Below are 27,197 nucleotides of genomic sequence, written 5' to 3'. Positions count from 1 at the left end.
AGCATGGACCTGAAATGCTGAGGTCCCCAGTTGGAAACCCCAGGCTTGCCTGGTCAAAGCACATCCAAGAAACAACTATGAATTGATGCTTTCCGTTCCCCCTTCTTTCTTTCTTTCTTTCTCTCTCTCTCCTCTCTCTAACATCGATAAATAAAAATCTTTCCCTGAATCAGGCAGTGGTGCAGTAGATAGGGCATCGACCTGAGACGCTGAAGACCCAGGTTTGAAACCCTGAAGTCGCTGGCTTCAGAATAGGCTCATCCGGCTTGAGTGTGGGAGCATCAACATGACCTCATGGTCGCTGGCTTGAAGCCCAAGGTTACTGACTTGAACAAGGGGTCACTGGCTCAGCTGGAGTACCCCCCATCAAGGCACATATGAGAAGCAATCAATGAACAACTAAAGTGCTGCAACTACGAGTGGATACTTCTCATCTCTCTCTTCCTGTCTGCCCGTCCCTGTCTTTCCCTACCTTGCAAGAGAGAGAGAGAGAGAGAGAGAGAGAGAGAGAGAGAGAGAGAGAAAGAAAGAAAGAAAGAGGAAGGGAAAGAAAAATAAAATAAAATCTTTAAAAAAGAGATTTTTCAGAATGTAGTTAACTGAATAATAGCACCCCAAAATGTCTACCCCTAATTCATGGGACCTGTGGATGTGTCACCTCATGTGTCAGAGGGACATTGCAGGTGGAATTAAGTCAAGGACACTAAAATGAAGATGGAATTATCCTGGATTACCCAAAGGGCCCAGTGTCATCCAGGGTCCTCATAAGAGGGAGGCAGGAGGGCCTGAGTCAGAAATGAAAGAGGGCCTGACCTGTGGTGGCGCAGTGGATAAAGCGTCGACCTGGAAACGCTGAGGTCGCCGGTTCGAAACCCTGGGCTTGCCTGGTCAAGGCACATATGGGAGTTGATGCTTCCAGCTCCTCCCCCCTGTCTCTCTCCCTCTCTCTCTGTCTCTCTCTCTCCCTCTCTCTCTCCTCTCTAAAATGAATAAATAAAATAAAATAAAATAAAATGAGAAATAGAAATGAAAGAGGCTGCATTGCTGGCTCTGAAGATGGAGGAAGTGCCCACAAGCCAGGGAAGTCGTGCCTGGAGAAGCTGGAAAAGGGTAGAAATGATTCTCCCTGGAGCCTTCAGAAGGACCAGCCCTGCTCAAACCTGGGTTTAGCCCTGTGAGGACTTGTATAGGACTCCTGACCTCAGGATTGTGAGATAATACAGATACTGTTTTAAGTCACTAAGTTCATAGTGATTTCTCTTTTTTTTTTTTTCATTCAGCAAGAGGAAGGGAGGCAGAGAGACAGACTCCTGCGTGCACCTGGATGGGGATCCACCTGGCAAGCCCACTAGGGGTGATGCTCTGCCCATTAGGGCAACAGAGCTCTTCCTAGCACCTAAGGTAGAAGCCATGGGGCAATCCTCAGTGCCCAGGGCCAACTCGCTCCAATTGAGCCATGGCTGTGAGAGGAGAAGAGAGAGAGAGAGAGAGAGAGAGAGAGAGAGAGAGAAAAGCGAGAGGGGGAGGGGTAGAGAAGCAGATGGGTGCTTCTCCTGTGTACCCTGATGGAGAATCGAACCCGAGACATTCACACCCTGGGCCAATGCTCTACCACTGAGCCCATACCAGGGCCCATAGTGATTTCTTACAACAGCCACAGAAGACTCACATATAGCATGATGGAAATATGTCACTGGATGGGTAACATTTGATGTGTGCATTTGATAAAACCCATCTGACAGTGCACTTAAGACTTTACATTTTGTACTGGCCAGCTGGCTCTGTTAGTTAGAGCGTCGTCCTGATACACAAAGGCTGTGGGTTCAAACCCAGTCAGGGCACATATAGGAACAGATCAGTGTTTCTGTCTCTCTCTCTCCCTTCCTCACTCTCTAAAAATTAATGAATAAAAATTTTCAAAATATATATGTAAATTTCACATAAATATGAAAGCCACAAACATGTTCTGACTGATCTCTAGCACATGGTATATATTCTAAGGTGGTTCTATGCCTACACCTGACTTTGAAATGAAAAGTGAGATGGGTTGATGAAGCCATGGACAGATGGAGATGGAACATAGCAAGCACAGCAGAATATTACCTGTAGCATCTGAGTAGAAGGTATGTGAACCTTCGCTGTAAAACTCCCTCAATCTTTCTGTGCTTTTGAAAATTTTCATAGTAAAATGTTAAAAAGTAAAAATTAAAAAGGATTGATTGGATCTTCTTTCACCATGTTTAGTGTTATTTTCAAGCCTGGCCTCTTCTCCTAACATTTTTCTCAGGAATGAAAACTCTTGAGCAAGCAGCAAGAAAAAGGGAAAGTAAACAGAACCAACTAGTTTTATTTATTTTATTTTATTTTATTTTAAGTGAGAGGAGGGGAGACAGACTCCTGCATGCACCCCAACCAAGATCCACCCGGTAAACCCCGTCTGGTGCCAATGCTGTGCCCGTCTGGGGCCATGCTCACCATCCACAGTGCCGGGACCTTCGCCCTCCCTCAATATAATCAAGCCATGGCTGTGGGAGGGGAAGAGAGAGAGGAAAGAGGAGGAGGGGTGGGGGGAGGGGAAAAGAAGTAGATGGTTTCTTCTCCTGTGTGCCCTGACTGAAAACTGAACCCAGAACATCCACACACCGGGTTGATGCTCTACCATTGAGTCAACCGGCTAGGGCAAAACAGACTAGTTTTAATATGCATCAAACAGACTGAGGAGAGAAGCAGGGCCAGGGAAGGCTTCAAACTGCCACAATTTGGCCACAAATCCATATACACATCTGGGGCAGGTGATAAGGCGTCCATAGTGTTGAGACAGCTCTGTAAAAACACTCACATGCCAACGACTAGAGGGCATGTGCCAGAATTAGCAGGATATATCTCAAACTAGCTGCTGGTATTTTTTATTATTATTAAGTGAGAGGAGAGGAAGCAGAGATAGACTCCCGCTAGCATCCCAACCTGGATCCACCCCACAAGCACCCTACCAGGTGATGCTCTGCCCATCTGGGGTGTTACTCCATTGCTCAGCAATCGAGCTATTCTTAGCACCTGAAGCAGAGGTTACAGAGCCATCCTCAGTGCCCGCACAGGGCCAACTCACTCCAATCAAGCCATGGCTGTGGAAGGGGAAGAGGTGGGGGGAGAAGCAGATGGTTGCTTCTTCTGACCAGAAATTGAATATGGGACATCCACATGCTGGGCTAATGCTCTACCACTGAACCAACAGGTCATGCCCTGTTTTTTCTTTTTTAGATCGAATTTATATTATTTATGCTCTTCCATACACTTTTCAAGATTTTACATTGCTATATTTCAAAAGTTTTCCCAGAAGGTTCATTATAGAGAAAAGAGGTTTGAGATTGTAGGCTGAGCCTGAACATAACTTCTCTGCCATGTATTTCCTGCCCCACATTGCCCATGTTTTTCTTTTCATCAAGTTTTATCTTCTTTTCTCTAGCGTTTCTATTGCTAAATATAAAGGCCATGGATGCTCACTGAGGAAACTAAGTAGATTTGGATATATTTCTTTACCGTGTGTGTGTGATTTACTTTATTTCATTCATTTGTATTAAGCGTACCTTTTTTTTGTGGCAGAGACAGAGAGAGTCAGAGAGAGGAACAGATAAGGACAGACAAACAAATAGGAAGGGAGAGAGATAAGAAACATCAATTCTTTGTTGCAGTTCCTTAGTTGTTCATTGATTGATTTCTCATATGTGCCTTGATCGGGGGCTACAATAGACCGAGTGACCCCTTGCTCGAGCCAGCGACCTTGGGCTCAAGCTGGTGAGCCTTGCTCAAACCCGATGAGACCACACTCAAGCTGGCGACCTTGGGGTCTCAAACCTGGGTCCTCCGCGTCCCAGTCCGGTGCTCTATCCACTGCACTACCACCTGGTCAGGCTTAAGCATACCTTTTTTAAAATGTCTTAACAACTTTATCAAGAAGCAAGTCAAAACTGCAAACATACCTGTTAACAGTCAACATTTTTATATATTCCTGTTTTGTGATGCAAAGATATTATTTTCTTTAAATCTTTTTATTTTTAGAAGGAGAGGAAAGAAAAGAGAAACATTGATTTTATTTTTCCACCCATTTATTCACTTAGTTTATCAGAAGCCTAATTCTCTCATAAGCAGCATGTTTTATTTTAAAATTCATAGATTATTTAATTAACAGATAAAGACATTCAATTTAAAAGACAAATTAGTCTCATTCAAGACTGGCTGATGCCACTAGGGTCTCAACCCATCTATTCACAGATGCATAAATAAACTTCTTTTTTTTAAATTTTTTTAATTAATTTATTTATTTTTAAAGGAACAGAGAGAGAGTCAGAGAGAGGGATAGACAGGGACAGACAGACAGGAACGGAGAGAGATGAGAAGCATCAATCATCAGTTTCTCGTTGCGACACCTTAGTTGTTCATTGATTGCTTTCTCATATGTGCCTTGACTGGGGGGCTACAGCAGACTGAGTAACCTCTTGCTCGAGCCAGCGACCCTGAACACAAGCTAGCGAGCTTTTTGCTCAAGCCAGATGAGCCCGTGCTCAAGCTGGAGACTTCGGGGTCTCAAACCTGGGTCCTTCCGTATCCCAGTCTGATGCTCCATCCACTGTGCCACTGCCTGGTCAGGCTAAATAAACTTCTTATAAAATTCAAAAGAAAAGAGAAAAGAGTAGCCCAGCCTGGCCTGTGCTGGTGCAGTAGATAAACCATTGACCTGGAATGCAGAGGCCGCTGCTTCAAAACCCTGGGTTTGTGTGGTCAAGGCACACAACAACAAGCAATCAATGAACAACTAAAGTGAAGCAATTGTGAGCTGATACTTCTCTTTCCCCCTACCCCCAATCTCCTCTCTCTGTAAAATTAATAAATAAAATCTTTGAAAAAAGAATGACCCTGACCCTGGCTGGTTGACTCAGTGGTAGAGCATCAGCCTGGTGTGTGGAAGTCATGGATTCGATTCCCAGTCAGGGCACACAGGAGAAGTAAACATTTGCTTCTCCACCCCCTCATCTGTCTCTCTTCCTCTCCTGCAGCCATGGCTCAAATGTTTTGAGGTTGGCCCAGAGCGCTGATGATGGCTCCATGGCCTCGCCTCAGGCGCTGGAATGGCTAGGTTGCTGAGCAATGGAGCAGCTGTTTAGAAGGGCAGAACATCGCCTAGCAGGGGGCTTGCCGGGTGGATCCCTGTTGGGCATATGCTAGAGTCTATCTCTGCCTCCCCTCCTCTCACTTAAAAATAATAATAAAAGAGTGGCCCAGGCCCTGATCAGATGGCTCAGTAGATATAGTGTTGTTATGGCGCACTGAGGTTGCTACTTGGAACCCCAGTTAGGGGACATTTGAGAGGCAATCAATGAGTACACAACTAAATGGAACAACTAAGTGAAACAATGAGTTAATGTTTTTCTCTCTTTTTCTCTCCCTTCCCCTCTCCTCCCTCTTCCTCTCTCTCTCAATCAATGGAAGAACTGAAGAGTGGTCCAGGCCCTGGTCAGCTACCTCAGTTGGTTAGAGCATGGTCTCAACATGCCAAGGTTGTGGGTTTGATCCCCTGTCAGGGCACATACAACAATCAATCGGTGATGGCATAAATAAGTTGGAACAAGCCCTGCCTGATGGCTCAGTTGGTTAGAGCATTATCCCAAAGCACAGAGATTGCTGGTTTGATCCCTGGTCAGGGCACATACATGAATGGATTGATGTTCCTATCTCTCTCTCCATCTCTCTCCCATCCTCTCTCTTTAAAATCAATAAAAATAAAAAATAAAATATATATATTAAAAAATATTTGAGCCCTGGTCGGTTGGCTCAGTGGTAGAGCGTTGGCCTGGCGTGCAGGAGTCCCGGGTTCCATTCCCGGCCAGGGCACACAGGAGAAGCGCCCATCTGCTTCTCCACCCCTCACCCTCTCCTTCCTCTGTCTCTCTCTTCCCCTCCTGCAGCCAAAGCTCCATGGGAGCAAACTTGGCCCGGGCGCTGAGGACGGCTCCATGGCCTCTGCCTCAGGCGCTAGAATGGCCCTGGTTGCAACAGAGCAACGCCCCAGATGGGCAGAGCATCGCCCCCTGGTGGGCATGCCAGTGGATCCCGGCCGGGCGCACGCGGGAGTCTGTCTGACTGCCTACCCGTTTTCAACTTCGGAAAATACAAAAAAAAAAAAGTTTGAACAACAAATTGGTTTCCCTCTCTCTCTCTCTAAAAAAAAAGAAAAAAATCAATAGTAAAAAATGAGAGATGTCCATATGTTGATCACCTAGAATCTTGACTGGACAAAATTTAAAACCTAACACCTCTAATTACACAAATACATTAAATGTCGTTAATGTTAAAAATAAGTCTGTTGCCTGACCAGGTGGTGGCGCAGTGGATAGAGCATCAGACTGGGATGCGGAAGACCTAGGTTCGAGACCCCGAGGTCGCCAGCTTGAGTGCGGGGCTCATCTGGTTTGAGCAAAACTCACTGGCTTGGACCCAAGGTCGCTGGCTCAAGCAAGGGGTTACTTGGTCTGCTGTAGCCTCACGGTCAAGGCACATATGAGAAAGCAATCAATGAACAAGTAAGGTGTCGCAACGAAAAACTGATGATTGATGCTTCTTATCTCTTTCTGTTCCTATCTGTCTATCCCTCTCTCTGACTCTCTTTCTGTCTCTGTAAAAAAAAAAAGTCTGTTACCACTTTTAAAAAAATACTTTGTCAGAGATACCCACTATTGCCTACACATTATCTTTTTCTAGCATTACATCTGGTACTTCTTGTCATAATTATAAAGGTGGCAAGTTTCCTATAAATACCAGCATTTTATATGGGCAAAAGCAGTTAATAAAAATTAGTCATTTATTATAAGCCAAATGTGCTTGTATTTAATCTCACCCCTCCCCAAATTTTGGAAGTTTTGATGTGTTAATTTTAGTCTATCCTTAATATAAAATGTATCTATGACACTGTTGCAGAGTTGGTACTAAAACTACAAATTGATGACATTTTTGCCTGACCAGGTGGTGGTACAATGGCTAGATCATCAGACCGTGACACAGAGGACCCAGGTTCAAAACCTTGAGGTCTCCGGCTTGAGCACTGGCTCATCCAGCTTGAGTGCAGGGTTGCCGGCTTGAGCGTGGGATCATAGACATGACACCATGGTCACTTGCTTGAGCCCAAAGATTGCTAGCTTGAAGCCCAAGGTTTCTGGCTTGAGCCCAAGGTCACTGGCTTAAGCAAGGGGTCACTTGTTCTGCTATAGCCTTCCAGTCAAGGCACATATGAGAAAGCAATCAATGAACAAGTAATCAACAAACAACTTAGATGCCGCAAAGAAGTATTGATGCTTCTCCTTTCCTGTCTGTCCTAATCTGTCCCTTTTTCTTTTTTAATTAACTAATTTATTTTTATTTATTTATTTTCTTACAGAGACAGAGAGAGGGACAGATAGGGACAGACAGACAGGAACGGAGAGAGATGAAAAGCATTAATCATCAGTTTTTCATTGCAACACCTTAGTTGTTCATTGATTGCTTTCTCATATGTGCCTTGACCAGGGGGTTACAGCAGACCGAGTAACGCCTTGCTTAAGCCAGCGACCTTGGGTCCAAGCTGGTGAGCTTTTGCTCAAACCAGATGAGCCTGCGCTCAAGCTGGCAAGCTCGGGGTCTCGAACCTGGGTCCCCTACATCCCAGTCCGACGCTCTAATCCACTGCACCACCGCTTGGTCAGGCCCAATCTGTCCCTTTTTCTGACTCTCTCTGTCAAAAAAAATATAAATAAATAAATAAATAAAATCAATGACATTTTCAAGGCAAAGCAGAGAATGATCTGTTCCTTCAGTGTTTTCTTCACTGAATTCTTTTACTGCTCTGTGATACCATCTGGCTGAACTGACATTTCATATTTTGTAACTGTAAAGGTACCTACCTATATGAATTTAAAAATTGATCTACACACACACACACACACACACACAACTTTATATATAATAACTTTGTTTTTAAGAATACAAAAATAAACTGTCACTTTTGTCATGCTGACAATTTGCATATATACACATGTAGGATATAAGTTCCAATTAGTGATCTGGACAGCTGAAACTTGATTTTTTTTTTATTTTTTATTGCCTGACCTGTGGTGGTGCAGTGGATAAAGCGTAGACTTCGATCGCTCAGGTCGCCCGTTCGAAACCCTGAGCTTGCCTGGTCAAGGCACATGTGGAAGTTGATGCTTCATGCTCCTCCCCTCTTCTCTCTCTCACTCTCTTTCTCTCCCCTCTCTAAAGCAAATAAAAATACTTTAATTTATTGATTTCAGCTAGAGAGTAAGGGAGAGAGTGAGAGAATGAAAGAGACAGGAACATCAATCTGCTCCTGTCTGTGCCCTGACCAGAGATCAAACCAGTAACCTCTATGTTTCAGGATAATGCTCCAACCAAGCTATCCGGCCAGGACAAAGCTTGTATATTCTTAATATGAACACACTGTCACTGAGTTTTTACACTCAGTGTAAAATATTTCATACACTAAATACTGCATTGGTCTCTGCATGTATAAATGCCAGTTATAAAATTTTTTGTTCCATTTGATTAAAAGTAGGTCTTAAGCTCATTTTAACTGCACTAAAAACAACAGTTCAAGAACCTATGGCCTTATATAAAGAAATCCAAAATGTACTAAATACAACTATAAAAGTAGGGAACAATTACAGTCATGCAAAATTTTAAACTAAAAATTACATAGAAATGCAATTTAAAATGACAAACTCAAATTTATGTAACTCTCAAAATCAGAAAGTCAGTAGTCAACTCAACCAACACAATGCTTGCAAAGATTTAGAAAAGAAAATACATTCTCTGCTTGTATAATGTAAATGAGATCTTTAAATTCATAGAACAAGTCATCTGTCTCTCTCCTCTAGCTCAAGAAATTATCTCTTTAACATTTTTTTAATTGATTGGCAAGACAGAGGGAGGAAAGGGGGAAAAGAGGGAGAGAGAAAGAGGGAGAGAGAGAGAGAGAGAGAAGCATTCATTTGTCATTCCACTTATTTATGCATTCATTGTTTGCTTTCCATGTGTACCCTGACTGGGATCAAATTTGCAGTGTTGGCATTTTGGGACAATGCTCTAACTGAGCTAACCAGTCAGGGCCAGCTCTTTAACAGTTTTATGAAACCTTTTCTTTCAGTTAAATCATAAGCAAGATAATTTTCATAAACCATTTTTTGCAAATCTGCCTCATTGTAACTTCTTCCAAGTTAGCACTAGCCAATAATTTCTTTACTATTTCCTTAAATCTGTGTATATTTTTAATATCTGTGCTTATACTTTATACATTTATATAGGCAGACACAAAAGGCCACACAGTATGTGATCCTGTTTATGTTAAATATCCAAAACAGGTAAATCCACAGAGACACTGGCTTAGTGCTTGCCAGGGGCTAGGGGAGATGGAGGAGTTGCTAATAGGGATGGGGTTTCTTTCTGGAGTGACAAAATGTTCTGGAATTAGATAGAGGCAATGGTGGCAGAACTGTACAAATGTACTAAACACCATTGAATTGTACACTTTCAAAGAATATACTGTATGATATGTGAATTGTATCTTAATAAAGCTGTTACTTTTTGAAAAAAAATGTGTTTTTCAAAATAATTTCCCATCTGGCTGGGTGGTGGATGGTTGATGATGGATGGATTAAACAAAACTGTGCAGGTGTGACTGGGTCACGTGATACAGCCAACAGTTATCCAGTGGTTAGTACAGAATAACTCATTTTGACCTCACTGCTCCCCTGGGAGGAGGAAACTGAGGCTTCTGGGTTGGTGCCTTGCCCATGCCAGCCAGCAGAGCTCAGATTTCCCACAGTATTTGTGTCCTTCAGGAAGCTCTCCCTGTTGTCCCTGGGCTCCTCAGGACATGCCAGCTGTGGGGTGACACACAACCAGTCCTTCATAAAGGCTTACTGACAGAATCCTTGAGAGAAGATAAGGGCACCATCTTTTGTAGGGCTCTCACTCCAGAGCCCCTTTTACTGATGCTCAGCACAGGAAGTAACATTTCCAGCGTCACCATGGCCAGCCTGACAGTGATTTTATGTTGAAGCAGGGGTGGGTCACCCCTTGGCCAATGCCTGGCCCTCCTGCAAGCGGGGGAACACACCAGCTGTGCCTGACCCTCCTCCTCCTTTAGCTCCAGCCGCAGAGCTGATTGGCCCATCCCGCTGCCTTTGGACACCTGTTGCTGTCTCTCAGCGGCCACCCTCCATCCTGTCCAGCAGGCCCAGCGTGGCGGCTGTGGAGTAAGTGGGGCCAGGGGGAGGCCTGGGCAGAGGTGGGGATCCCTAGGGGGCTGGAAAGGGTGTTTCTGAGGTTCATGGCAGTCCCTAACTCTTGTGACTGCCACCTTACTCACCTAGGGTTACACATCTTCTCCCCATTGGGCACCCCCACTGCCCTGCTCCAGCCCCAGAGAGGGTCACCTTTCTGCCTAGCGATGGAACACACACTAACACAGGCAGCCAGAGGCACTGGAGACCTCAAAAGTAGGGTTTTGAGAAGCTGACAGACTTGGGTTTGACCTCGAGCTCTGCACGACCCCTAGCCAATGCCTATGTCCCAGCCTCACTTTCTTTCTCTGCCCTGTGGGAGCAGAGACAGTGAGAGGAGACAAAAACCCCAATGTTGGGATAGAGAGGCCCCCAGGACTCCCCTTATCCTTCCCCTTCCTGTTGTGGCTAGAGTGAGGCTGGTCGTAGCTGCTGGAACTTGTGCTCCTAGATTTATGGGGCCAGGGAGGAACTGGTTGCCAGGTGTGGCAGATGAGAATGGTCCAAAGGGGAAACCTGTGGGGGCAAAGGCCTGGAAGGGGATAGGCCCCATGCTGGCCTGTCCCACGGGGTTGGGCACTGGATAAAAATAGTCCCTAGTCTCAGAGAACATGAGCTGACCCTGGGCCTAGATTCTGCTTTGGGCTCTTTACTCATATCTTTGTGACTTTGAGTGGGTCCCAGCCCTTTCAGGGCCACAGCAGCCTCTGTGTGCTCAGGAATGCTGGGGCCCCAAGGAGGCTGGGTGATTGGGAGGAGTCCTAAGGCAGGCATGTGGGGGTCAGGGAGGGTGCCTGGGCCATGCTCTGTGTGAGTCTGAATTTGCCAAGTGAATTTACCAAGGCTGGGTAATACATGTACTCAGAGCCCTTGCCTTGCCAGGTCAGGCCCAGTCCCTCAGCCTGGCTCGGTAAATGCAAGATGCCTCTTTCTCATCCCTTCCCTACTTCCAGCTCAAGTCTGGACGGGTTGCTTCTCAGACATCTCCTTGACAACCATGGCCTTGGAGGAGCCAGATGCAGGCCTAGGTAGCTGCCAGGCAGGTGAGAACCTCTTTGCACTGGCTGATCCCTGCCCAGGCAGGCTCTGGGAGAACAGGGCTTGAGATATCCTCCCCAGGGTGCTGGCAGGATGAAGCACACACCCCCATTCTACGGATGAGCAAGGTGGCTCACCTTCAGAGACCAGGACTTGGACTCTTACATTGGCTTAAACTGCTTCTGTTTCCCACCTCTGGCCCACTGTTGCCTCAGGGGTCTATTAGGAGCATCCCCCCCCCCCCCCGCCCAAAAAAAGAGGAGGGGCTTGGCCACACAGGTCAGGGTTCCAATCCCAGCCTGCCAGGAAAGTGCTGTGTGCCTTTGGGCAAGGCTGCCTCTCAGACTGTCTCCTTTCCAGTCTGTAAAGTGGAAGCAAATACCTGCCCCTCACCCAGCAGAGCCCTGGGAAGGATAGGATTGGCCTGGCGACCCCACAACCTTGAGTTTTCCCCTTTTCCCACTAACAGTGACACCCAGACTGGCTGACTCCAGCACTTGGCCCCACGTGAGTAACCTGGGCCCTTGGGTTTCAGCCCAGGACTCCTCTGGAGTCCGGGACACAATAGCCATGGAGGGTGGGTTTCTGTAGCCCATGGGAACATCTTGGACTCCCTCGGAAGAAAAAGAAGAAGGAAATATCCAAGATGACTGACAACTCTCCACAGGATTCTCAGGAGCAAGAGGCTGAGGATAGCCCTGCTGGCAGAGTGGATAACAGGCCCAAGAAGACAGAAAAGGAGTATGTGGCCAAAGTGGCCCCAGGACCCAGCAAGGAGAGGCTGAAAGCAGGAGCAAGTCGGTTTGCAGGAGGCAGGGGTGAAGTGAGGGGTGGGCAGAAGTGGATTTAACGGTGGGCTCACCGGGTGTGTGCACCCTGGGCCCAGACTTCTGAAGGGCCCCGCAAAACCCCAACTTTACACTTTTTTCTAATGACATGAAGTTTGGTTTCATATGTGCAATTTTAACATTAATAGTACATAATATTTTTTATTTATTTAAAAATATGGTTAGCATATATTTTTATTTTCCCTGTCTCTCTCTCTTCTCTAAGGGGCCCAATATTTTCTTCTGTGCCCGGGGCTTCAACCGACCTTAATCAGCCTCTGGAGATGGGGATGGGCTGACAAGGGAAATAGGTCCTGGGCTGGGTCTGTGGACCTGGGTGGAAAGGATGCTGAGATACGCGCTCCTGGCTGAGTGGTGTCCAGGTGTCATAGGCAGTAACTAAAAGGTCTGGGAGCCTCTGCTAATTCATGATAACACTAGCTAAGGTGCTATTAAGCTTCAGCTAATTATCTAGAATATTCTTGGCATTACAGTGAAGCTGCCAAACTTAGTTCCCCTGCACAGGGGCGCACAGCAACGCAGGGCTGAGCTTAGTTTAGGGTGCAAGTCGGCCTCTTAGAGCCCCACATTTGCTTCTGAAGCCCCGCGGAGTCCGGCACGCAAGAAGGCGCAGGCTGCACCGCCCCTGCAGCCACCGCCCCCTCCTCCAGCGCTGAGCGAGGAGCTGCCTTGGGGAGACATGTCGCTCAACAAATGCCTGGTGCTCGCTTCGCTGGTGGCGCTGCTAGGCTCGGCCTTCCAGTTGTGTCGCGGTGAGCCTGTGCCCCCAGGGTCAGGGTCTTGTATACCCCACCCCACCCCGCCACAGACAGCTCCACATCACTCCCCTCTCCCGCCTTGCGCGCTCCTTTATTCCTAGCATTGACCTTCGGCGGGGTCTTCCTCTCCCTTCCCATTTGTGCATCCTGTTTAGGCACCGACCGTGCACCTCCAAGGTCGGGCCTGTGTCCCTCTTGTCAGGACGAGTTTTCGTGCCTCCTTCCTGTCCCCCCACTAGGGACCTTGCAGCGGAGTGGGTGGGGGAGAGCCTTCCCTTACCAGTATGGATCTTAGTGCACGTCCCTCCACTGTGCACATTTCCCGCCATGGATCTTGCATGCCCAGGATGGACCGTGTGGGTGCTCTCCCCATTAGGTGGTGTAAGCCTTCCTTGCGCTCCAGGGGGCTCATGCAGCCCGCGGAAAAACATGACCTGTCTTTTTGCAACCCGAAGAAGGAAGATTTGGAGGGAATGGGGAGCCTGCAGAAGCGGGGACCCGGAATTTCTTCCAAGGGCTCGAAGGGATCCAGCCCAGCCTCCCAGTATGGGGTGGAATCGGCGGGTCCCCTTCGCCTGTTCCCAGGGAGAGCTTTAGCTGTGAGGGCTAGGTGGATGGTGTGGTCAAGCTCTAAGGCGCAGGCTGATTTTCACCCCCTCCCATCCACTCGTAGATGTCATGGTTGGGGAGGCGGACACTCCTGCACCTGTCCGTGAGCCATGGGTCCCATCAAGCTCAGCACCAAAAAAGCCAGCGTCGCCCCCGGTAAGCATTTCCTTCAATGACTGCGGGCGACTGGACCCTCAATTGGAGGAAAGGGCCTGGGCCTGTGGAGTGGGTTTGCGCTGATCCCATCACCACGCATGGTCTGCGTTGCAGCTGAAGCCTGTGGCCTGGGCACCCACACCGGGACCCTCTGCGCCCCAAGTGCAGACAGAGAACACTGCGGTTTCAAGGAGCGAGGAGGCTGCAGAAATGGAGGAAGGGGAGCCTGAGGAGGCTGCTGGGGAGGAGAGCTCGCCCCTCGACCACGGAGCACCCAGGAAGAGGCTACAGAAGGAGAAGCCGCGGAAGGAGGAGAGGTCGCGAAAGGAGAGATCACGAAAGGAGAGATTGCGGAAGGAGGAGAGACCTCGGAAGCCGGAGAAGCCACAGGCCTCCAGGAAGCCCCAGGAAGCCCTACCCAGGCGCTTGAAAGAACGCAAAGCGAGCTACAGGCCGTGGGCGCGGGACTCCAGAGACCATGAGCACCGAAAGAGGCAGTCCTGGGCCTCCCGGCGGCCCAACGCGGAGGACTGGCCTCCCGGTGGTCAGAAGCACCGCACCAGCAGGGGTCGGGACTGAGCTGGACCTAGATCCTGAGCCGAAATCCCAGAACCTTTTCTCGATCCCGGGTTCTAGGAAAATAAAGCAAGTGCAGCGACCCCCATATAGCCTACTCCTTTGCACCTCAATCCTGGAACCCGCCGGGGTCTAAATGACCGGGACAAGACTTCAGTTTGGAGGGTGGCATAGGGGGTAAGCAGTGCCAACCCGAATGACCCAGCCCTGAGTGCTAGAGGGCCCCACTTGCCCCCAAACATACACGGACACCTCAGCCACGTACGTGCTTGTGGTCTTTATTGGCGTGATGATTGAAGTCCGAATAAATATGGACAGGTGCGCCAGTCGGGGCGTGGTCCAAGGTTACCGGCAGCCGCACTCTGTGGCCACCATGTTGGGCATGTGGTGCGCGGTGATACGCTCCTCAGAAAGCGTGATTAGTAGCTTGCTGGTGTAGGCCGTGGGCACGCAGCAGGGCGGGCGCGTCAGGGAAGCCCCACGGGCCTGCATCTTGAGCAGCAGCACCACGTGGTTGCCATAGCGCGGGTTGCGGTCTGACTGCGGCCAGCCGCACGAGCCCTGGCAGTTATTAGCCTGGTACATCTCGGGGATGAGCACAGAGCGCTCGGCGCGCAGGTCCACGCTCAGCTCGCGCAGCGCGCATGGCCCGTCTGCGGCCCCGGCCTCCGCGCTGCGCTGTGTCCGCGTGGACCCGCTCCACTCCCTCCCGCGCCACTCGGCGCGCAGACCCTGCAGCGCCTTTAGCAGCAGCAGTGGGCGCAGCGGGCCGCCTAGGCCTCCTGAGTCTCCCTTTTCCCTGGGGCACAGCGTGAGCAGGCGTGCCAGCAGCGGTGGGGCGGCGGGAGGCAACCCTGGGAGGCTGCCCAGCTCAGCGGCAGTCGCTTGCAGCTCTGCGGCCACACGGCGCTCCAGGTCCGCCGCCCAAGGCGAAGACACAGGGTCCTGCAGTGACGTGGAGTCCCCGGCGGTGGCAGCAGCAGCAGACGACAGCAGCAGCAGTAGGGGTTCTTCTCCGTCAAGCAGGCGCTCCAGAGCCTTGGGGTCCGACAGATTGACCAGGCCCTGTCCGAAGCCGGCCAGCGCGGCAGGGTCCAGGGCCAGGCGCAGCGTTGAAGCTTGGGCCGGGGCCCCCCGTAGTGTGCGCACCAGGCGCGTGAGCGTCTCCAGGAAGGGGTCGGTACTGGGTGGTTGCTCCTCAGGCTCCAGGGTCATACTAGACGGTGAAGGGGACAGAGTGTGGGCGCGAGGCTCAGCCCTCCCCACATCCCCGCGCCCCTGGGCTCAGTTTGCACGTACTTGGGCGACGGGAAGGTCATCGTATTCAGCTGACCGTGTGCAGGCATGGGTGTGGGCCCGGGCCCCGGCAGCAGGAGCAGGACTGGGGTCATCCGCGTGAAACAGTGGGAGTCAGCGCGGAACAGCAGAGTCTGTAACTGGGCGGTGCTCAGGGGAGCACCTGAAGGGAAGGTACCCGGCTGAATCAGGGGCTGGGGCCTAGGGTAGCCTCACCCTCCCGCTCCCTCTCTGCCCAGCATACCGTCTCCGCGGTGCTGCAGGTTTAGGGCGAGACCCAGGCCGTGCCAGGCCCCCGCAGGCTTGTCCACAGGCAGCGCCAGGTAACTGGTATCCCGGGATAAGCAGACACTCTGAGGAGACGGAGGCTCAGCCTATTGGGCCGGGGCGCAGGATGCCACCAGCCCTCTCTCCCTGCCCTTACCACCCCTTCCACTTTCTACCCTGGACACCTGGAGCCTTTCCCTGGAATGCAGACTGTTAAACAAACAAAAAACCTCCTCTTTTGCTATGGGTGAGGGCTGCTGGGGGTGGGGGAATGCCCAACTCAACCTTAGTACCTGGGTGCCCAGCAGACCAGCGCCTGTTACAGTGACCTCCGGGCCAGGTCCGGGGTACAGCACTAGCAGCGCCAGTTCCCCGGGGCTGATTTCTCCAGATGGAGGCTCCTGGAAACTCAGTGAGGGTGTTGGCTCCCAGGTCACTAGGCCAGGATAATGGGGAAGGGGAACAGCTGAGCCACTGAAGCCTGAGGCTCTCACTCAAACCTGTTCTTCAGGTAAGGAGAGCTGTACCCCACTGGGAGCCTTGGGACACTAGTGGGAGAGGTGTGACACTCCTAAACACCAGGGACAGGACCTTGCTGGGACATGGGTAATACTGATAGAGTGGGTGGTGGGGCTCCTGCCTGTTATCCCTGAACCTTTGAGGTCTCTAGGCCTGGGGATCTCCTGGACAGAGGCCCACACGACACCTGGGCAGCCCCTTCCTTGCATCTGAGGTCAGTGGCTCCTGGGAGAGGGCACCCCTTACTCCAGGATGCCTACTTGTAGGAGGGACACGCCTCTACTGGACATTTAGGATGGCTGACCACCCTCACTGCCTCCTTCCTGGAGTGGGAACCTTCCCAGGCACTACAGGAGGAGTGGTGTGGGAGTGGGAATTCATTGAAGACTTCCAGCTCCAGACAAGGCAAAAGGCACACACCTCCCAGGCTGTAGACTCACAGCCCAACCCAAAGGAGCAGGGCCATAGTCCTCAACATCTCCAAGCAAGGGAGGGACCTAGGGTTTTGAGAGAATAATGATCATCATGTAATGGGAAAGAGGACCACAGTGGGGTATCCTGCCCAGCCTTAGCTATTGGGCTTCACATACCTTTCTCCAGGTGTAGGATAACCAGCTGCCGCCCCTGTGGCTCCCCCAGCCACACTTGAAGCCACTGCAGAGAGGGCAGGGCAGAGTGTTCATGGCTGGGGGTGCAGATCCCAAAGGTGGCCAGGTCACGGGGCCCCCAGTGGGCCTGATGCACGACCTCCAGGAAGACCTGCTCGTAGTCCCTCAGTGTTCCCACCACCCGCAGGGGGGTGATGCTGCCATTGCCACCTCCACCCAGCGTCACCAGACACAGGGGGTCTTGCTGGCTGCTTGGAGGCCAGCCCCAGTCTTGGTGGAAAATAAGACCCCTGGTGTCTGTAGGCTTCACAGGCAAGGCTTCTTCTCTGGGGATCCCACCTCCCAGCAGGGTTCCCATCACCCACAGCACCAGGACCAGTCTAGAGAGAGGTGCAGCCCACATCCTGGGAACTGCAAGGGGCTGGGCCACCCTGCTTTTATGGGTGAGCTGAGTGTGTTTGTGCTGGAGGACAGCCCCTATTGCCTCCCAGGATGTGACCTTGGGGGCCAGTGCCTGAGCCCTTCTGCAAGCCTGGACCTTCTCAAAGCCCCTTCTGTTCTGCCCCAGCTGCCTATCTCCTTCCCACCAGTGATAGAAAATATGGCCTGGGACCGATTTGTCCAACTGTCCTTGAGGTTTCCCTCTGGAGATGGGAGTGGGAATTTGAGCAGGGAGTGACTAGCCCAGATGGACCAAACATCAACAGCTGTGGAGTTGGGTCTAGACTAGAGGATGGCAAAGGGGCAGAGCCTCCTCCCTGAGCATAGCCAGGCCCTGAAAGACATCAGTTATCTAAGTGTATTCAGACTACCAGGAGGGTGGGCCTGGCCTCCAGACTCAGGTGGGGCTCCCTAAGTCTCCTGCCCATTCACCTTGCCCCTGGAAAACCAAGGGGTAACAGGAACACAGGCATCTTGGCCTGAAGACTCCAAGGACAAAAAAAGCATCCTCTGCTTTGCTATTCCCCCACAGGATGGATCCCATACCCAGTGCTGCTCAGCTGGCAGTCTGCCCTCCATCCTGCAGTCTCCAGGACACAGCTGACACAATGGGCCACCCACCAGTGTCCTGGTGGAACAGTCTTAAAGCCTGACCCTGAACCGCTTCCACACGTTGTGGAGAGGCCACCCCACAGTGCCCTGCCACCCACTGACACAGCAGTGCACTCAGGTGGCTGGGAGGCTGTTTAATTAGATCTGAGGACATGGCACAGCCCTCTACAAAAACACCAAACTGATCAGGGAGAAAAAACAGGAAAACAGCAAAGCCGACTTGTAGAAAAAGGGGGCAGCTTTTCAATTAGCCGGGGGAGGGGGTGGAATGTTCCCAGGGCCCTCGGAGGGCAGCGGGGGCCTCAGCATTGGGGGCATGGGAGCTGGGGGGTGGACCCCAGGATTGGAGGGGTGAACACCAGGGGGCTGAGGGTGGACCCCAGGAGCTGGAGGATGAACCCCAGGAGGAGGGGGGTGGACCCCAGGAGGCTGAGGGTGAATCCCAGGAGCTGGAGGATGGACCCCTGGGGCCTGGGGGTGGACTGAAGAAGCTGGTGGGTGGACCCCTGTGGTCTGGGGGTGGACTCCAGCAGATGGGGGAGGGTGGACTCCTGGGGCTGGAGGGTGAACACCAGGAGCAGGGGGATGGACCCCAGATGTTGGGGGGTGGACCACTGGTGCTGGGGGATGAACCCCAGGAGCTGGAGGGTGGACCCCAGATGTTGGTGGGTGGACCACTGGTGCCGGTGGGTGAACCCCGGGAGCTGGTGGGGGTAGCTGGGGAGGGCCCGGAGGCCCTGAAGGTGCAGGCCCACTGGGTGGCATGGGGGGCAGAGGCAGGCCTCCTGGTGGGGGCGGAGGCAAAGACTCAGGCAGTGGTGGCCGTGGAGGCAAACCATTCATCAGTGGGGGTGGTGGTCGCTTCACCCCAGGAGGTCCAGCAGGGAGGCTTGGTGGGGCAGGTGGCTTTTCCATCTTAAAGTGGAACTGAAGGAAGAACTAGAAAAACAGAAAAGCTAAGTGGAAGCTATAAGCAGCCTTGGGTGGGGCAACAGGATGGCCAGGGCAGCCTCCAGGGGGGGGTCCTGGAATTGCCTGGACCTAGAGCAACTTACCTGCTTGGTTTCCCTGTTCCAGTGAGTCCAAAACTTGCCCTCAGCCTTGTCAATCTCCCTGCTTGGCACCTGCCGAGGGGGTTGAGATGGGGTCAGAATTAGAGCAGACCCAGACAGGGGAAGCCCTTTGAGGGGACAGGGCTTGATCTGGGGGGTATCAGACATGGCTTCCATTACAGCTCTGCTGCTTAGTAACCCCATCACTCTAGGAAGGCCATGGGTTATGCTATTTTGTTCACCAGTATCTGCCTAGGCATGAGACACCATCAAAGAATCCTGACCAGCTGGCAGAGGCATGTCACTGGTGGACAAACAGGAGCTCCACTCTTGGTAGGCACTACCTCAGGATGGCCTTTCCCACCCCAGAAACAAGGCCCTTTTGGGAAGGGCACTCCTGGAGTGGGGAGCACAAGCTACCTTGAAGGCAATGGTCTCGTAGGGCTCGGCAGCCATCAGCAGATACTGCCAGCGACGGTCTGGGGGCTCGATCCTCTGCTCATATGCAGACATGAAACGGTGGCGTGGCATGATGCCATCAGCAATCTCGGGATAGTCAATCTGCAAAAACACATCCAAGTAGCAGCACTGTCTTCCAGGAACCCCTCCCCTCACGATTGGGTGTTGGGCCTTATCTCACCTGGAAGAGGAGGCTCTGTTGGCCCATCTCTGTATCCCTCTGCTTGGTCACTGTAACACATGAGGGTCTCAGGTCTAGGCCAGCTCAATGTCCTCCCAGAACTCAGAACCCCAAGGGAGGTCACCTGGCTGTAGGGCATCACCCAGGCCTATGAGGACTCTGTGCTATCTATAGGTGCCACCTGCCCAAGACCACACAGGTGGTGGCAGAATGGCTCTGTGTTACCTTGAACCGAAGCCTGGGAAAGCACTGAACAGGAACTGAATACAGAAGGCTCCAGATGTGTGGGGCAAGTGAGGCCTGCACACCTGCAGCCAGGAGAGGGCGCCCTTCCCATTAGAGCCCTGTGACTTCCAGGCTATTCACACAGCTCTGGGGCATGTCAAACAAACTCCATTAATCCTCCAGCTTCTCCCTGCTACATTCATGACTGCCTATCACAGGCAAAAAAATCTTTGGTAGGACCACGTGGATCCTGCCATTGTGACCCTGGTTTGTAAGTGGGTCTGTCCCAAGGCCTTTGCATGCTGTGTCCTAATTGCAATGACAGTCACACACAAGACACTCCTACCTTTTGTTAGAATACAGTCCCCTAAGTTCCAACTGGGTAACCCAGAACCCTCTTTCCTGTGAGGGTCCTACTGAAAAAGCTGCAACTAATACAGACCTTTATTCTCCCATTCTACTTTTTCTTCAGGTTAAGAGGAGCCACAACCCAGTCCCAAGCTCACAGGAAAGGGACATGACAGGCTCGCCGCCCCTCCCATACACCACTCAACTTCACTAGGAGTGCAAAGAATTACAAGTTCCCACAACACCCTGACAATGCGGTGTTGTACACAGGCAACACAGCATACTCGTGGTCATGTCTGAGAAGTTCATGTTGGGAAGATGGGACCCAGATGAGTTGGGTGGTCCTTGAAAGCAGTGAGAGGTGTGGCCAAGTGAAGGCCAGTGAACAACAGTGTGTATATGGCTTAGGGATGGGTCTGGGGTCCTGGCCAAAAGACTCACGCTTTCTCATGCCAGCTGTGGGCCAGCATACCCCTAGACAGACTTACCTTTGTAACCTGGGCGGCCGATCTTCACAAACTTCTTCACTTCCACCTTGACCTTCTCTGGCGCCGGCTGGGCGGGGGCCTCCTTGGCCTCCTTGGCTGCTCGCCGGGCCCTGCAGATGGGACGGAGACAGCGATGCAGCCCCTTCACACAAACACATGCTGCCAAGGTCACAGGGCCAGGTGCTAGGAGCCATCCTGCCCCCACACTGACCTTGGAGAGTCTCTGCTTAGTGAGAGGGTTGGGGGTATCAGATGGGGGTCCTAGGCTTTGAATGAAAATGGATTGGACTGCCACAGGCATCTTTCTCTTTTCATCACATTTCCCACCAACCCTTATTAAGGAGCTTTCTGACAACCCCAAACCTCTCTATGTTTATAGTACCCTCACTGTTGCTAGGGAAAGAGCATGGCCTGTTTCTCCCCTCACACCTAAGCAGGCACACCTACTTACTCATGCAGGGCTCAATGCTCTGATCACAGGTTGGGCGGGCCCCAGACCCCCTCTGCACCATCATCTGGCATGGCTCACAGATGTCAGAGAAGTGCCAGCTCCTTCCTGACCCTGGGGCCCAAGGCTTAAAGCTGGGTGTGGGGGTAGGTGGGGAAACACATACTTACAAGTTGGTCTGGTGCTTTTTTCCCTGGGTGTGTGCGAGGTAGCTCCCCTAGAGTGGGACAAAGTGAGCAGGGATGAGGCCTGGATGCCCCTTGACCAGGCTTATTCTCCCTTCTGCCTGCTGGGAGCAGGGTCTCAAAGTCCACAGTGCAGAAACGAGACCAAGACATACAAGGCTGTTCAATGGTGCACTGTCCATAGTTGTGAACAATGTGAAAACAAAGTGAATGTTCTACAACACATGGAAAGGACAAACAGGACCAGTTCACTGCTGTATGGTGACTCCAACGTGCGTACTCATCAGACTACTCTATGGATGATCTCACAGTACTTAAAGGAAACACCACTAGACCTCAAAATCTAATGCTGAATGTTCCCAGGTATGCCCTGTGCTCACAGGTGCTCACCTGTCTAACAATGGCAACATCGGTATTAAGGGAAAATGGACAAGCAACAAATCTACAGCAGTGATGGCCCCCGGGTTCCAGGAGTGATGGATGAAGGCTGGGGACAGAGGGGTTTCGGCCTTCATATGAGTGACCACTATCTTTCCTGGAAAGACACATTTGAAGCTGCACTCAGTGAGTGAGGGGATCAAGTGTGATTGGAGGGCCTCAATCGCAGCTTCTTCACCCTCGGCTGCATTATGAACATGTCAGGTTAATAAGGTAAGAGCCTGGAGACTGGGTAGAGCAGGTTGTCCTATCTCAGAGCTTGTCTGCAGGCATTGGGAAAGGCACTTGCAGGGAGCGGGTACTGAGAACTCACCTCGTTGTTGTGGAGTGTCAGGCATAGCTTACACTCATACGAGCCCAGGTGGTTCTTCATGAAATAAGGGTCCTGGGAAGAAGACACAGTCCATCATATTAAGGAAGAAAGTACCATGATCCCCGTCTGCCACATGGAGTGCCTGAAAAGCAGGGCTGTCCCTGATTGGCGAAGGAGGGGTGGCTGTTGTTCTCTGGGGCAGATGTTCTGGGATGGACTAGAAGCCTGGGACTGGCTCAGCAGGAGTCTGGTAGGGCAGTGCTGTGGGACCACCAGAGTCTTCAGCAGGACTGGGGGCTGACTCTGAATCTACAGCAAGTGCCTAGGGTCAACATTGCTGGTCTCTGACCCCTACTGAGCAGAAGGGGTCCCCTGGGAGTCCTTGGTCCCACACTGGTCACAGTTTGGGGTCTGGAAAGAGGCAGAGATGGTTGTCCATCTCTTGGTCCAGGGCAGGGATCTGGCCAAAAATCCTGCCAACCTCCCATGAGCTGCAGCACAAGGCAGATGTAAGCAGAGGAGGATAAGTAAACAGGTTAAGGGAAAGGCCACGGAGACCCATGTTTACAGGTCCTGTGCACCAGACAGGTGACTTTTCATAAACCAGGGCAGTGCTGCTAAACCCAAGTGCAGAGCAAAGTTGTGGGGTTCAAATTCTAATTCCACTGCCTAGGGAGTTAGAATCTTTGAGAATGACTCCCCCACACACAACTGTTTCTTCATTTGGAAAATGGCAACTGTAACAGAACCAACTGCACAAGTGTGGCCTTTGAGTTTTGGCGGTGCCTGGCACATACAAAGGCCCCACATATTTCAGAATTTTATTTTATTTAAAAATTTTTAAATTTATTCATTTTAGAGAAGAGAGATGGAAAGAGAGAGAGAGAGAGAGAAGGGGGAAGCAGGAAGCATCAACTCCCATATGTGCCTTGACCAGGCAAGCCCAGGGTTTTGAATTGGGAACCTCAGCATTCCAGGTTGATGCTTGATCCACTGCGCCACCACAGGTCAGGCTATTTCAGGATTTTAAAGACTAAGGTGAACCACACACTGACAGCCAGCCTCTCATCTGGACCACTCTGCCCCAGGGGATACTGGGCAACACCTGGGGTCAGCTGTGGTCATCATGACTCGGGGTGCTCCTGGCATTGATTGGGTGGGGCATGCAGGGATGCTGCATGACAACCCACAGCGCCCAGGATGGCCCCCACAGAATGGGGGTACTGGTCTACCAACTGCTCTGTGTGGCTAAACTAAAACGTTGCCCTTCATTCCCTATGGCTGGAATGATATCAATTCATGTAATGCCATTGTGGCCCTCCACATTGGAGATTCTCCACACTGCTGGTTAATTAAACAAACAAAACCAAAATGGCTTGCACAGTAAAAAACCCTTCTAATGTGGGGTCACCAACAGCTGACAATCTTGGGTGCGCAGTGGAGACCTGCTGCTTCAGGTCAAGTTCCCTTGTTTACAGATAAGAAGCCCAAGGCCCAGAAAGCCAGGCAGCTGCTCAAGGGCACTGGTGTAAGCATCTGGAATGTGGTTCCATGGTAAAAGGGACTGTCTCTGGCCCTACTTCACCTTGTTGATGTCAATGGTCTCCAGGGCCAGCTGCCTGAGGCGCTCCCTGCGGTCCCGGTTGCTCTCAGAAGAGGAGGCCACACCCCCACTCCCAGTTTTGCCCCCAGGGCGATGTTGGAAGTCCATGGTGAGGGATTTGGAGCTTTATCAATTGGAGAGAAACCTGGAGGGATCAAGTGAAGAGGTGGTGAGCTTTGCAGAATGTGGCACTGTCACAGGGGCCTCCCTGGGCCTGGGGTCTCAAGCCTGGCAGAGGAAACAGGAAAGAAGACCATGCCCCCCACCAACCTTTTTTTACCCTTAACTCCTGCTATATCTGAAGACCCCCATGCAACCAGTCTTCAGTTTCTGTGGGACTAGAATAAGCCCCATTTCTTCCTAAATGGTTCCTAAATTGATAGAAGCCGGTGGTGCTGAGAAAAGTACCCGCCGAGAATCTGACTGGCTCAGGGAAATCCAAACCCAAGCAAATACTAAATTGCTCACCAAATTAAGAGTACTAAAAAGTAGCTATTGGAGACCAAACTGTTGGTTACTTGCCCCCCCATGGCACATGTCATCCCTCCCCGGTAGCACTCCCACTCTAAATGAAATGAGAGTTCACATCCTGAGGAAGGTCCCTGCCCAGGTACCCTTGGCCCCCCAGGGAAATGTTTTCTATTCAGAAGAACTGGAATAGAGACATAGGAACTGACAGGCTGGGGGTAAGAGACAGGTTGAAAAGAGGGGAGTTCATCAAAACCTGCCTACTAACCAGCAGGCAGGCTGCCCCTCCCCATACCCAAAAGGCAGCCAGCTTGTAGGCCTCCCAGCCCAAGGGAACTTCAGAAGACTATTCTGGGGAAAGAGCATGAGTGAAAATATTATCAGACACTGACAGCTCGGGGTCCCTCATGCTCTAAAGAAAATACCAGAGCCTTGCCAGGCCCACTGAGCAGGGACATTCACAAGATAAGAAGCATAAGTCTCATATGCAGAGCTGGTAACTTCACATAATAAACATAAAGAATCACAACACACCCAAGAAAAAATAAACTTGATGGGAACTCAATAGAAGGTAACATCCTACTTAATTATCAGAGAAGTTACTGTACTATTAAACTAGAACAGGATACCACAGGTCAGCCTCGTAAATGAACCCTTGGAAAGTACAGACGGGATCATTCAAACAATTGAATACCAGCACTTACAGATAAGAGTCATATCTCTTATAAAGAAGAACAAGAAAATGAAAAAGAGAAGAGCAAAAACCTAGATGAAATTTCAGAGTAAGAACAGAAAGGAAGAGAGTATTATCAAAGAAATAAATGTTATCAAAAAAGTAAAAGAAAATGCTCCAGGACTGAAAGGATCTAATTCTTCCCATTGAAACAAAAAGATCCTCAATAAATAGCTCATGAAACTTGACACCACTGAGGAAAACTATTTTCAACTAGATAGAGAAATAAAAGATCAAAAGACAGAACAAGGCCAAACCTTCAGACCAGTACTCAACTCATAAGAGGAGCAATGCTCTCACAGGTCTCAATGTAGATTTTCAACCCAAAATTTCAATTTTATATCCAAACTTTGAGGGTTAATAAAGCCGTTTTCAAATAACCAAAGACTCAAAATCAATCAGTTCATCAATCGATTTCTTCAAAAACCACCAGGAGATGAGTTTACAGAAGGAAGAGGAGAAAGTGGTCAAATTGAAAAGAGAAGCCAACCCAGGAGAGCCCTAATAGAAAGTTTTAAGATAACTGCTTCATTGTAAGGTGAGCAAGCAGAACAAAGTGGAGCCGGAGAATGCCAGATTCTGGGATAAACATTTCCACTTGGGAAAGAAAGAAAAAGAATCAATTAATTTAAAACCTGTGGGAAAATGCAACCTATTGCTGTGTGAGGTGCTGGAACATTTAAGAAAATCAGGCTAACAGGAAAAATGAAGAAATTAATTAGCTTTTTTGGGGAAAATGAACAGTATAGGAAAAGCAGCACAAATGAACATCTTACTTGCCATAACGGTGGACAATATTTTCAGTCTCAGAAAACAGAACTAATGATGTGACTAATAATGTTCATGAAATAAACATATCCAGGTATGGAGGATGAAGTTAGAGTGAGTGGGTGGGAGGCTGAAATAAGACCTCATCAATTACAGCAGGAAGTCAGCAGGCCAAGACTAAAAGCAACACATCCAGAAAGAATGGTTATTTACAAGGGTAAAAAGACAGATTTTAAGTATTGAGCAGGGAAGCCTCTAAGGCCAAGGAGGGTGCAGGGATGAATGACAGCTTTATATGAATAGGCTATTATCTCCTTAAATCTAAGAAACAGATTATTATCTGAAGCTTCTTTTCCTCCTTCTCCGCTGCCAAAGAGTATACAAAAAGAGCGGTCCAGGTTCGCAGTCTGACTAGTGGTAAAGTCATTTAACCTCTGGGCTTCGCTGGAGAAATACGGCCAGCGAGCGGGTGCTGGACACTCGATCTCTAGGGCCTTATTTATTATTTAGTTGGCTTGGAACAGGTAACTGCCGTTACCTCCTGAGGCTCAACCCTGACTGGGGTAGGTTAATTGGTCAGGGAATCACCCAAAACGCCAAGGTTAGGGGTTCCATACCCCGTCAGGGAGCATGTAATAGCCAACCAGCAAATGCATATAAGTGGAACAAATCAATGTTTTTATCTCTTTAAAATCAAAAGATTAAAAAAAAAAAAAGAACCTGAACCAGTCAACTAACGGCCTCAAATTAGTGCTTGGAGAGGTCCTTAGTTACAAAGAAGGCGCTATGGGAGCTGAGACCCTCGACCCTATCTCAGCGGGTCTTTGGAGAGTCCCAAGCAAGTGAAGCGGTGCACGCGGGACAGAGGCCCGACATTCCCGAGGAGTGGGCGACGCAACCGCCCACGTCAGCCCGGCTGCAGGCGCCCTTGGCCCACGTTCCCTGCCTTCTAGAGAAGACAGGATCCGGAGATACCGCTGTTGCCTCGCTCCTCACCTGCACCCGAGGCCACAGTCCCGCTGCCTTTTCAGTCGCCACAGCCACTACGACTCAGCTCTGCGCAGAACCCGCGCTAGCTAAGGAAGCACTTCCGGAGGCAAACTGGGCGGAACCTCCCAAGTGCGCATGTCCGGTCGTCCAGAAGCGCGAGCAAGACACTACTGAGGCGCGAGGGAAGGGGCGGGGCCTAGAATAAGGCTGAAAGCCGAAGTGCGCATGCCTACCAGTTTTAGAAAAACCCTTTAGGTCGGTGTAATTGGCGCGAGGCAAGTTCTCGCGGGGAGGGGTGTGGCTCGTCTTTCTCTCCCTATTCCTGTCCTTTTTATTTAATTTTAAATTAAGTGAGAGACAGTGAGGCAGACAGACTCCCACATGCACCCCCTAGCGGGATCCACCTATCAAGCCCCCTACACAGGGTGATGCTCCGTCCATC

The 27,197-nt window shown here is 50.6% G+C and overlaps 3 protein-coding genes across 3 annotated transcripts; 1 reads left to right on the top strand and 2 right to left on the bottom strand.

Annotated features, from left to right (window-relative positions):
* The first annotated feature begins 10,236 nt into the window (after positions 1 to 10,236).
* JSRP1 (junctional sarcoplasmic reticulum protein 1) lies at positions 10,237 to 14,448 on the top strand. The gene is made up of 7 exons (XM_066342977.1): positions 10,237 to 10,301; positions 11,282 to 11,371; positions 11,836 to 11,873; positions 12,034 to 12,163; positions 12,796 to 12,966; positions 13,646 to 13,737; positions 13,852 to 14,448. The coding sequence occupies exons 2-7, from the start codon at positions 11,326 to 11,328 to the stop codon at positions 14,314 to 14,316; spliced, it is 942 nt and encodes a 313-aa protein (XP_066199074.1). The 5' UTR covers positions 10,237 to 10,301; positions 11,282 to 11,325; the 3' UTR covers positions 14,317 to 14,448.
* Positions 14,449 to 14,581: 133 nt separating this feature from the next.
* Positions 14,582 to 17,679, bottom strand: AMH (anti-Mullerian hormone). Its single transcript, XM_066342953.1, has 5 exons — positions 16,986 to 17,679; positions 16,170 to 16,312; positions 15,854 to 15,962; positions 15,613 to 15,772; positions 14,582 to 15,529 (listed from the first exon to the last, which is right to left on the bottom strand). Exons 1-5 carry the CDS (start codon positions 17,404 to 17,406, stop codon positions 14,659 to 14,661), a joined length of 1,704 nt encoding a protein of 567 aa, XP_066199050.1. The 5' UTR covers positions 17,407 to 17,679; the 3' UTR covers positions 14,582 to 14,658.
* A 496-nt stretch (positions 17,680 to 18,175) lies between these two features.
* SF3A2 (splicing factor 3a subunit 2) lies at positions 18,176 to 26,897 on the bottom strand. Its single transcript, XM_066342967.1, has 9 exons — positions 26,762 to 26,897; positions 23,779 to 23,941; positions 22,194 to 22,265; positions 21,428 to 21,474; positions 20,810 to 20,919; positions 19,749 to 19,798; positions 19,529 to 19,669; positions 19,112 to 19,180; positions 18,176 to 18,995 (listed from the first exon to the last, which is right to left on the bottom strand). Exons 2-9 carry the CDS (start codon positions 23,902 to 23,904, stop codon positions 18,300 to 18,302), a joined length of 1,311 nt encoding a protein of 436 aa, XP_066199064.1. The 5' UTR covers positions 23,905 to 23,941; positions 26,762 to 26,897; the 3' UTR covers positions 18,176 to 18,299.
* Positions 26,898 to 27,197: the final 300 nt, after the last annotated feature.

This window comes from Saccopteryx leptura, chromosome 1 (assembly GCF_036850995.1).
Source record: "Saccopteryx leptura isolate mSacLep1 chromosome 1, mSacLep1_pri_phased_curated, whole genome shotgun sequence".
Classification (NCBI taxonomy): Eukaryota; Metazoa; Chordata; class Mammalia; order Chiroptera; family Emballonuridae; genus Saccopteryx; species Saccopteryx leptura.
Note: the sequence above shows the minus strand (reverse complement) of the source record. Positions and strands in the feature narration are given on the sequence as shown.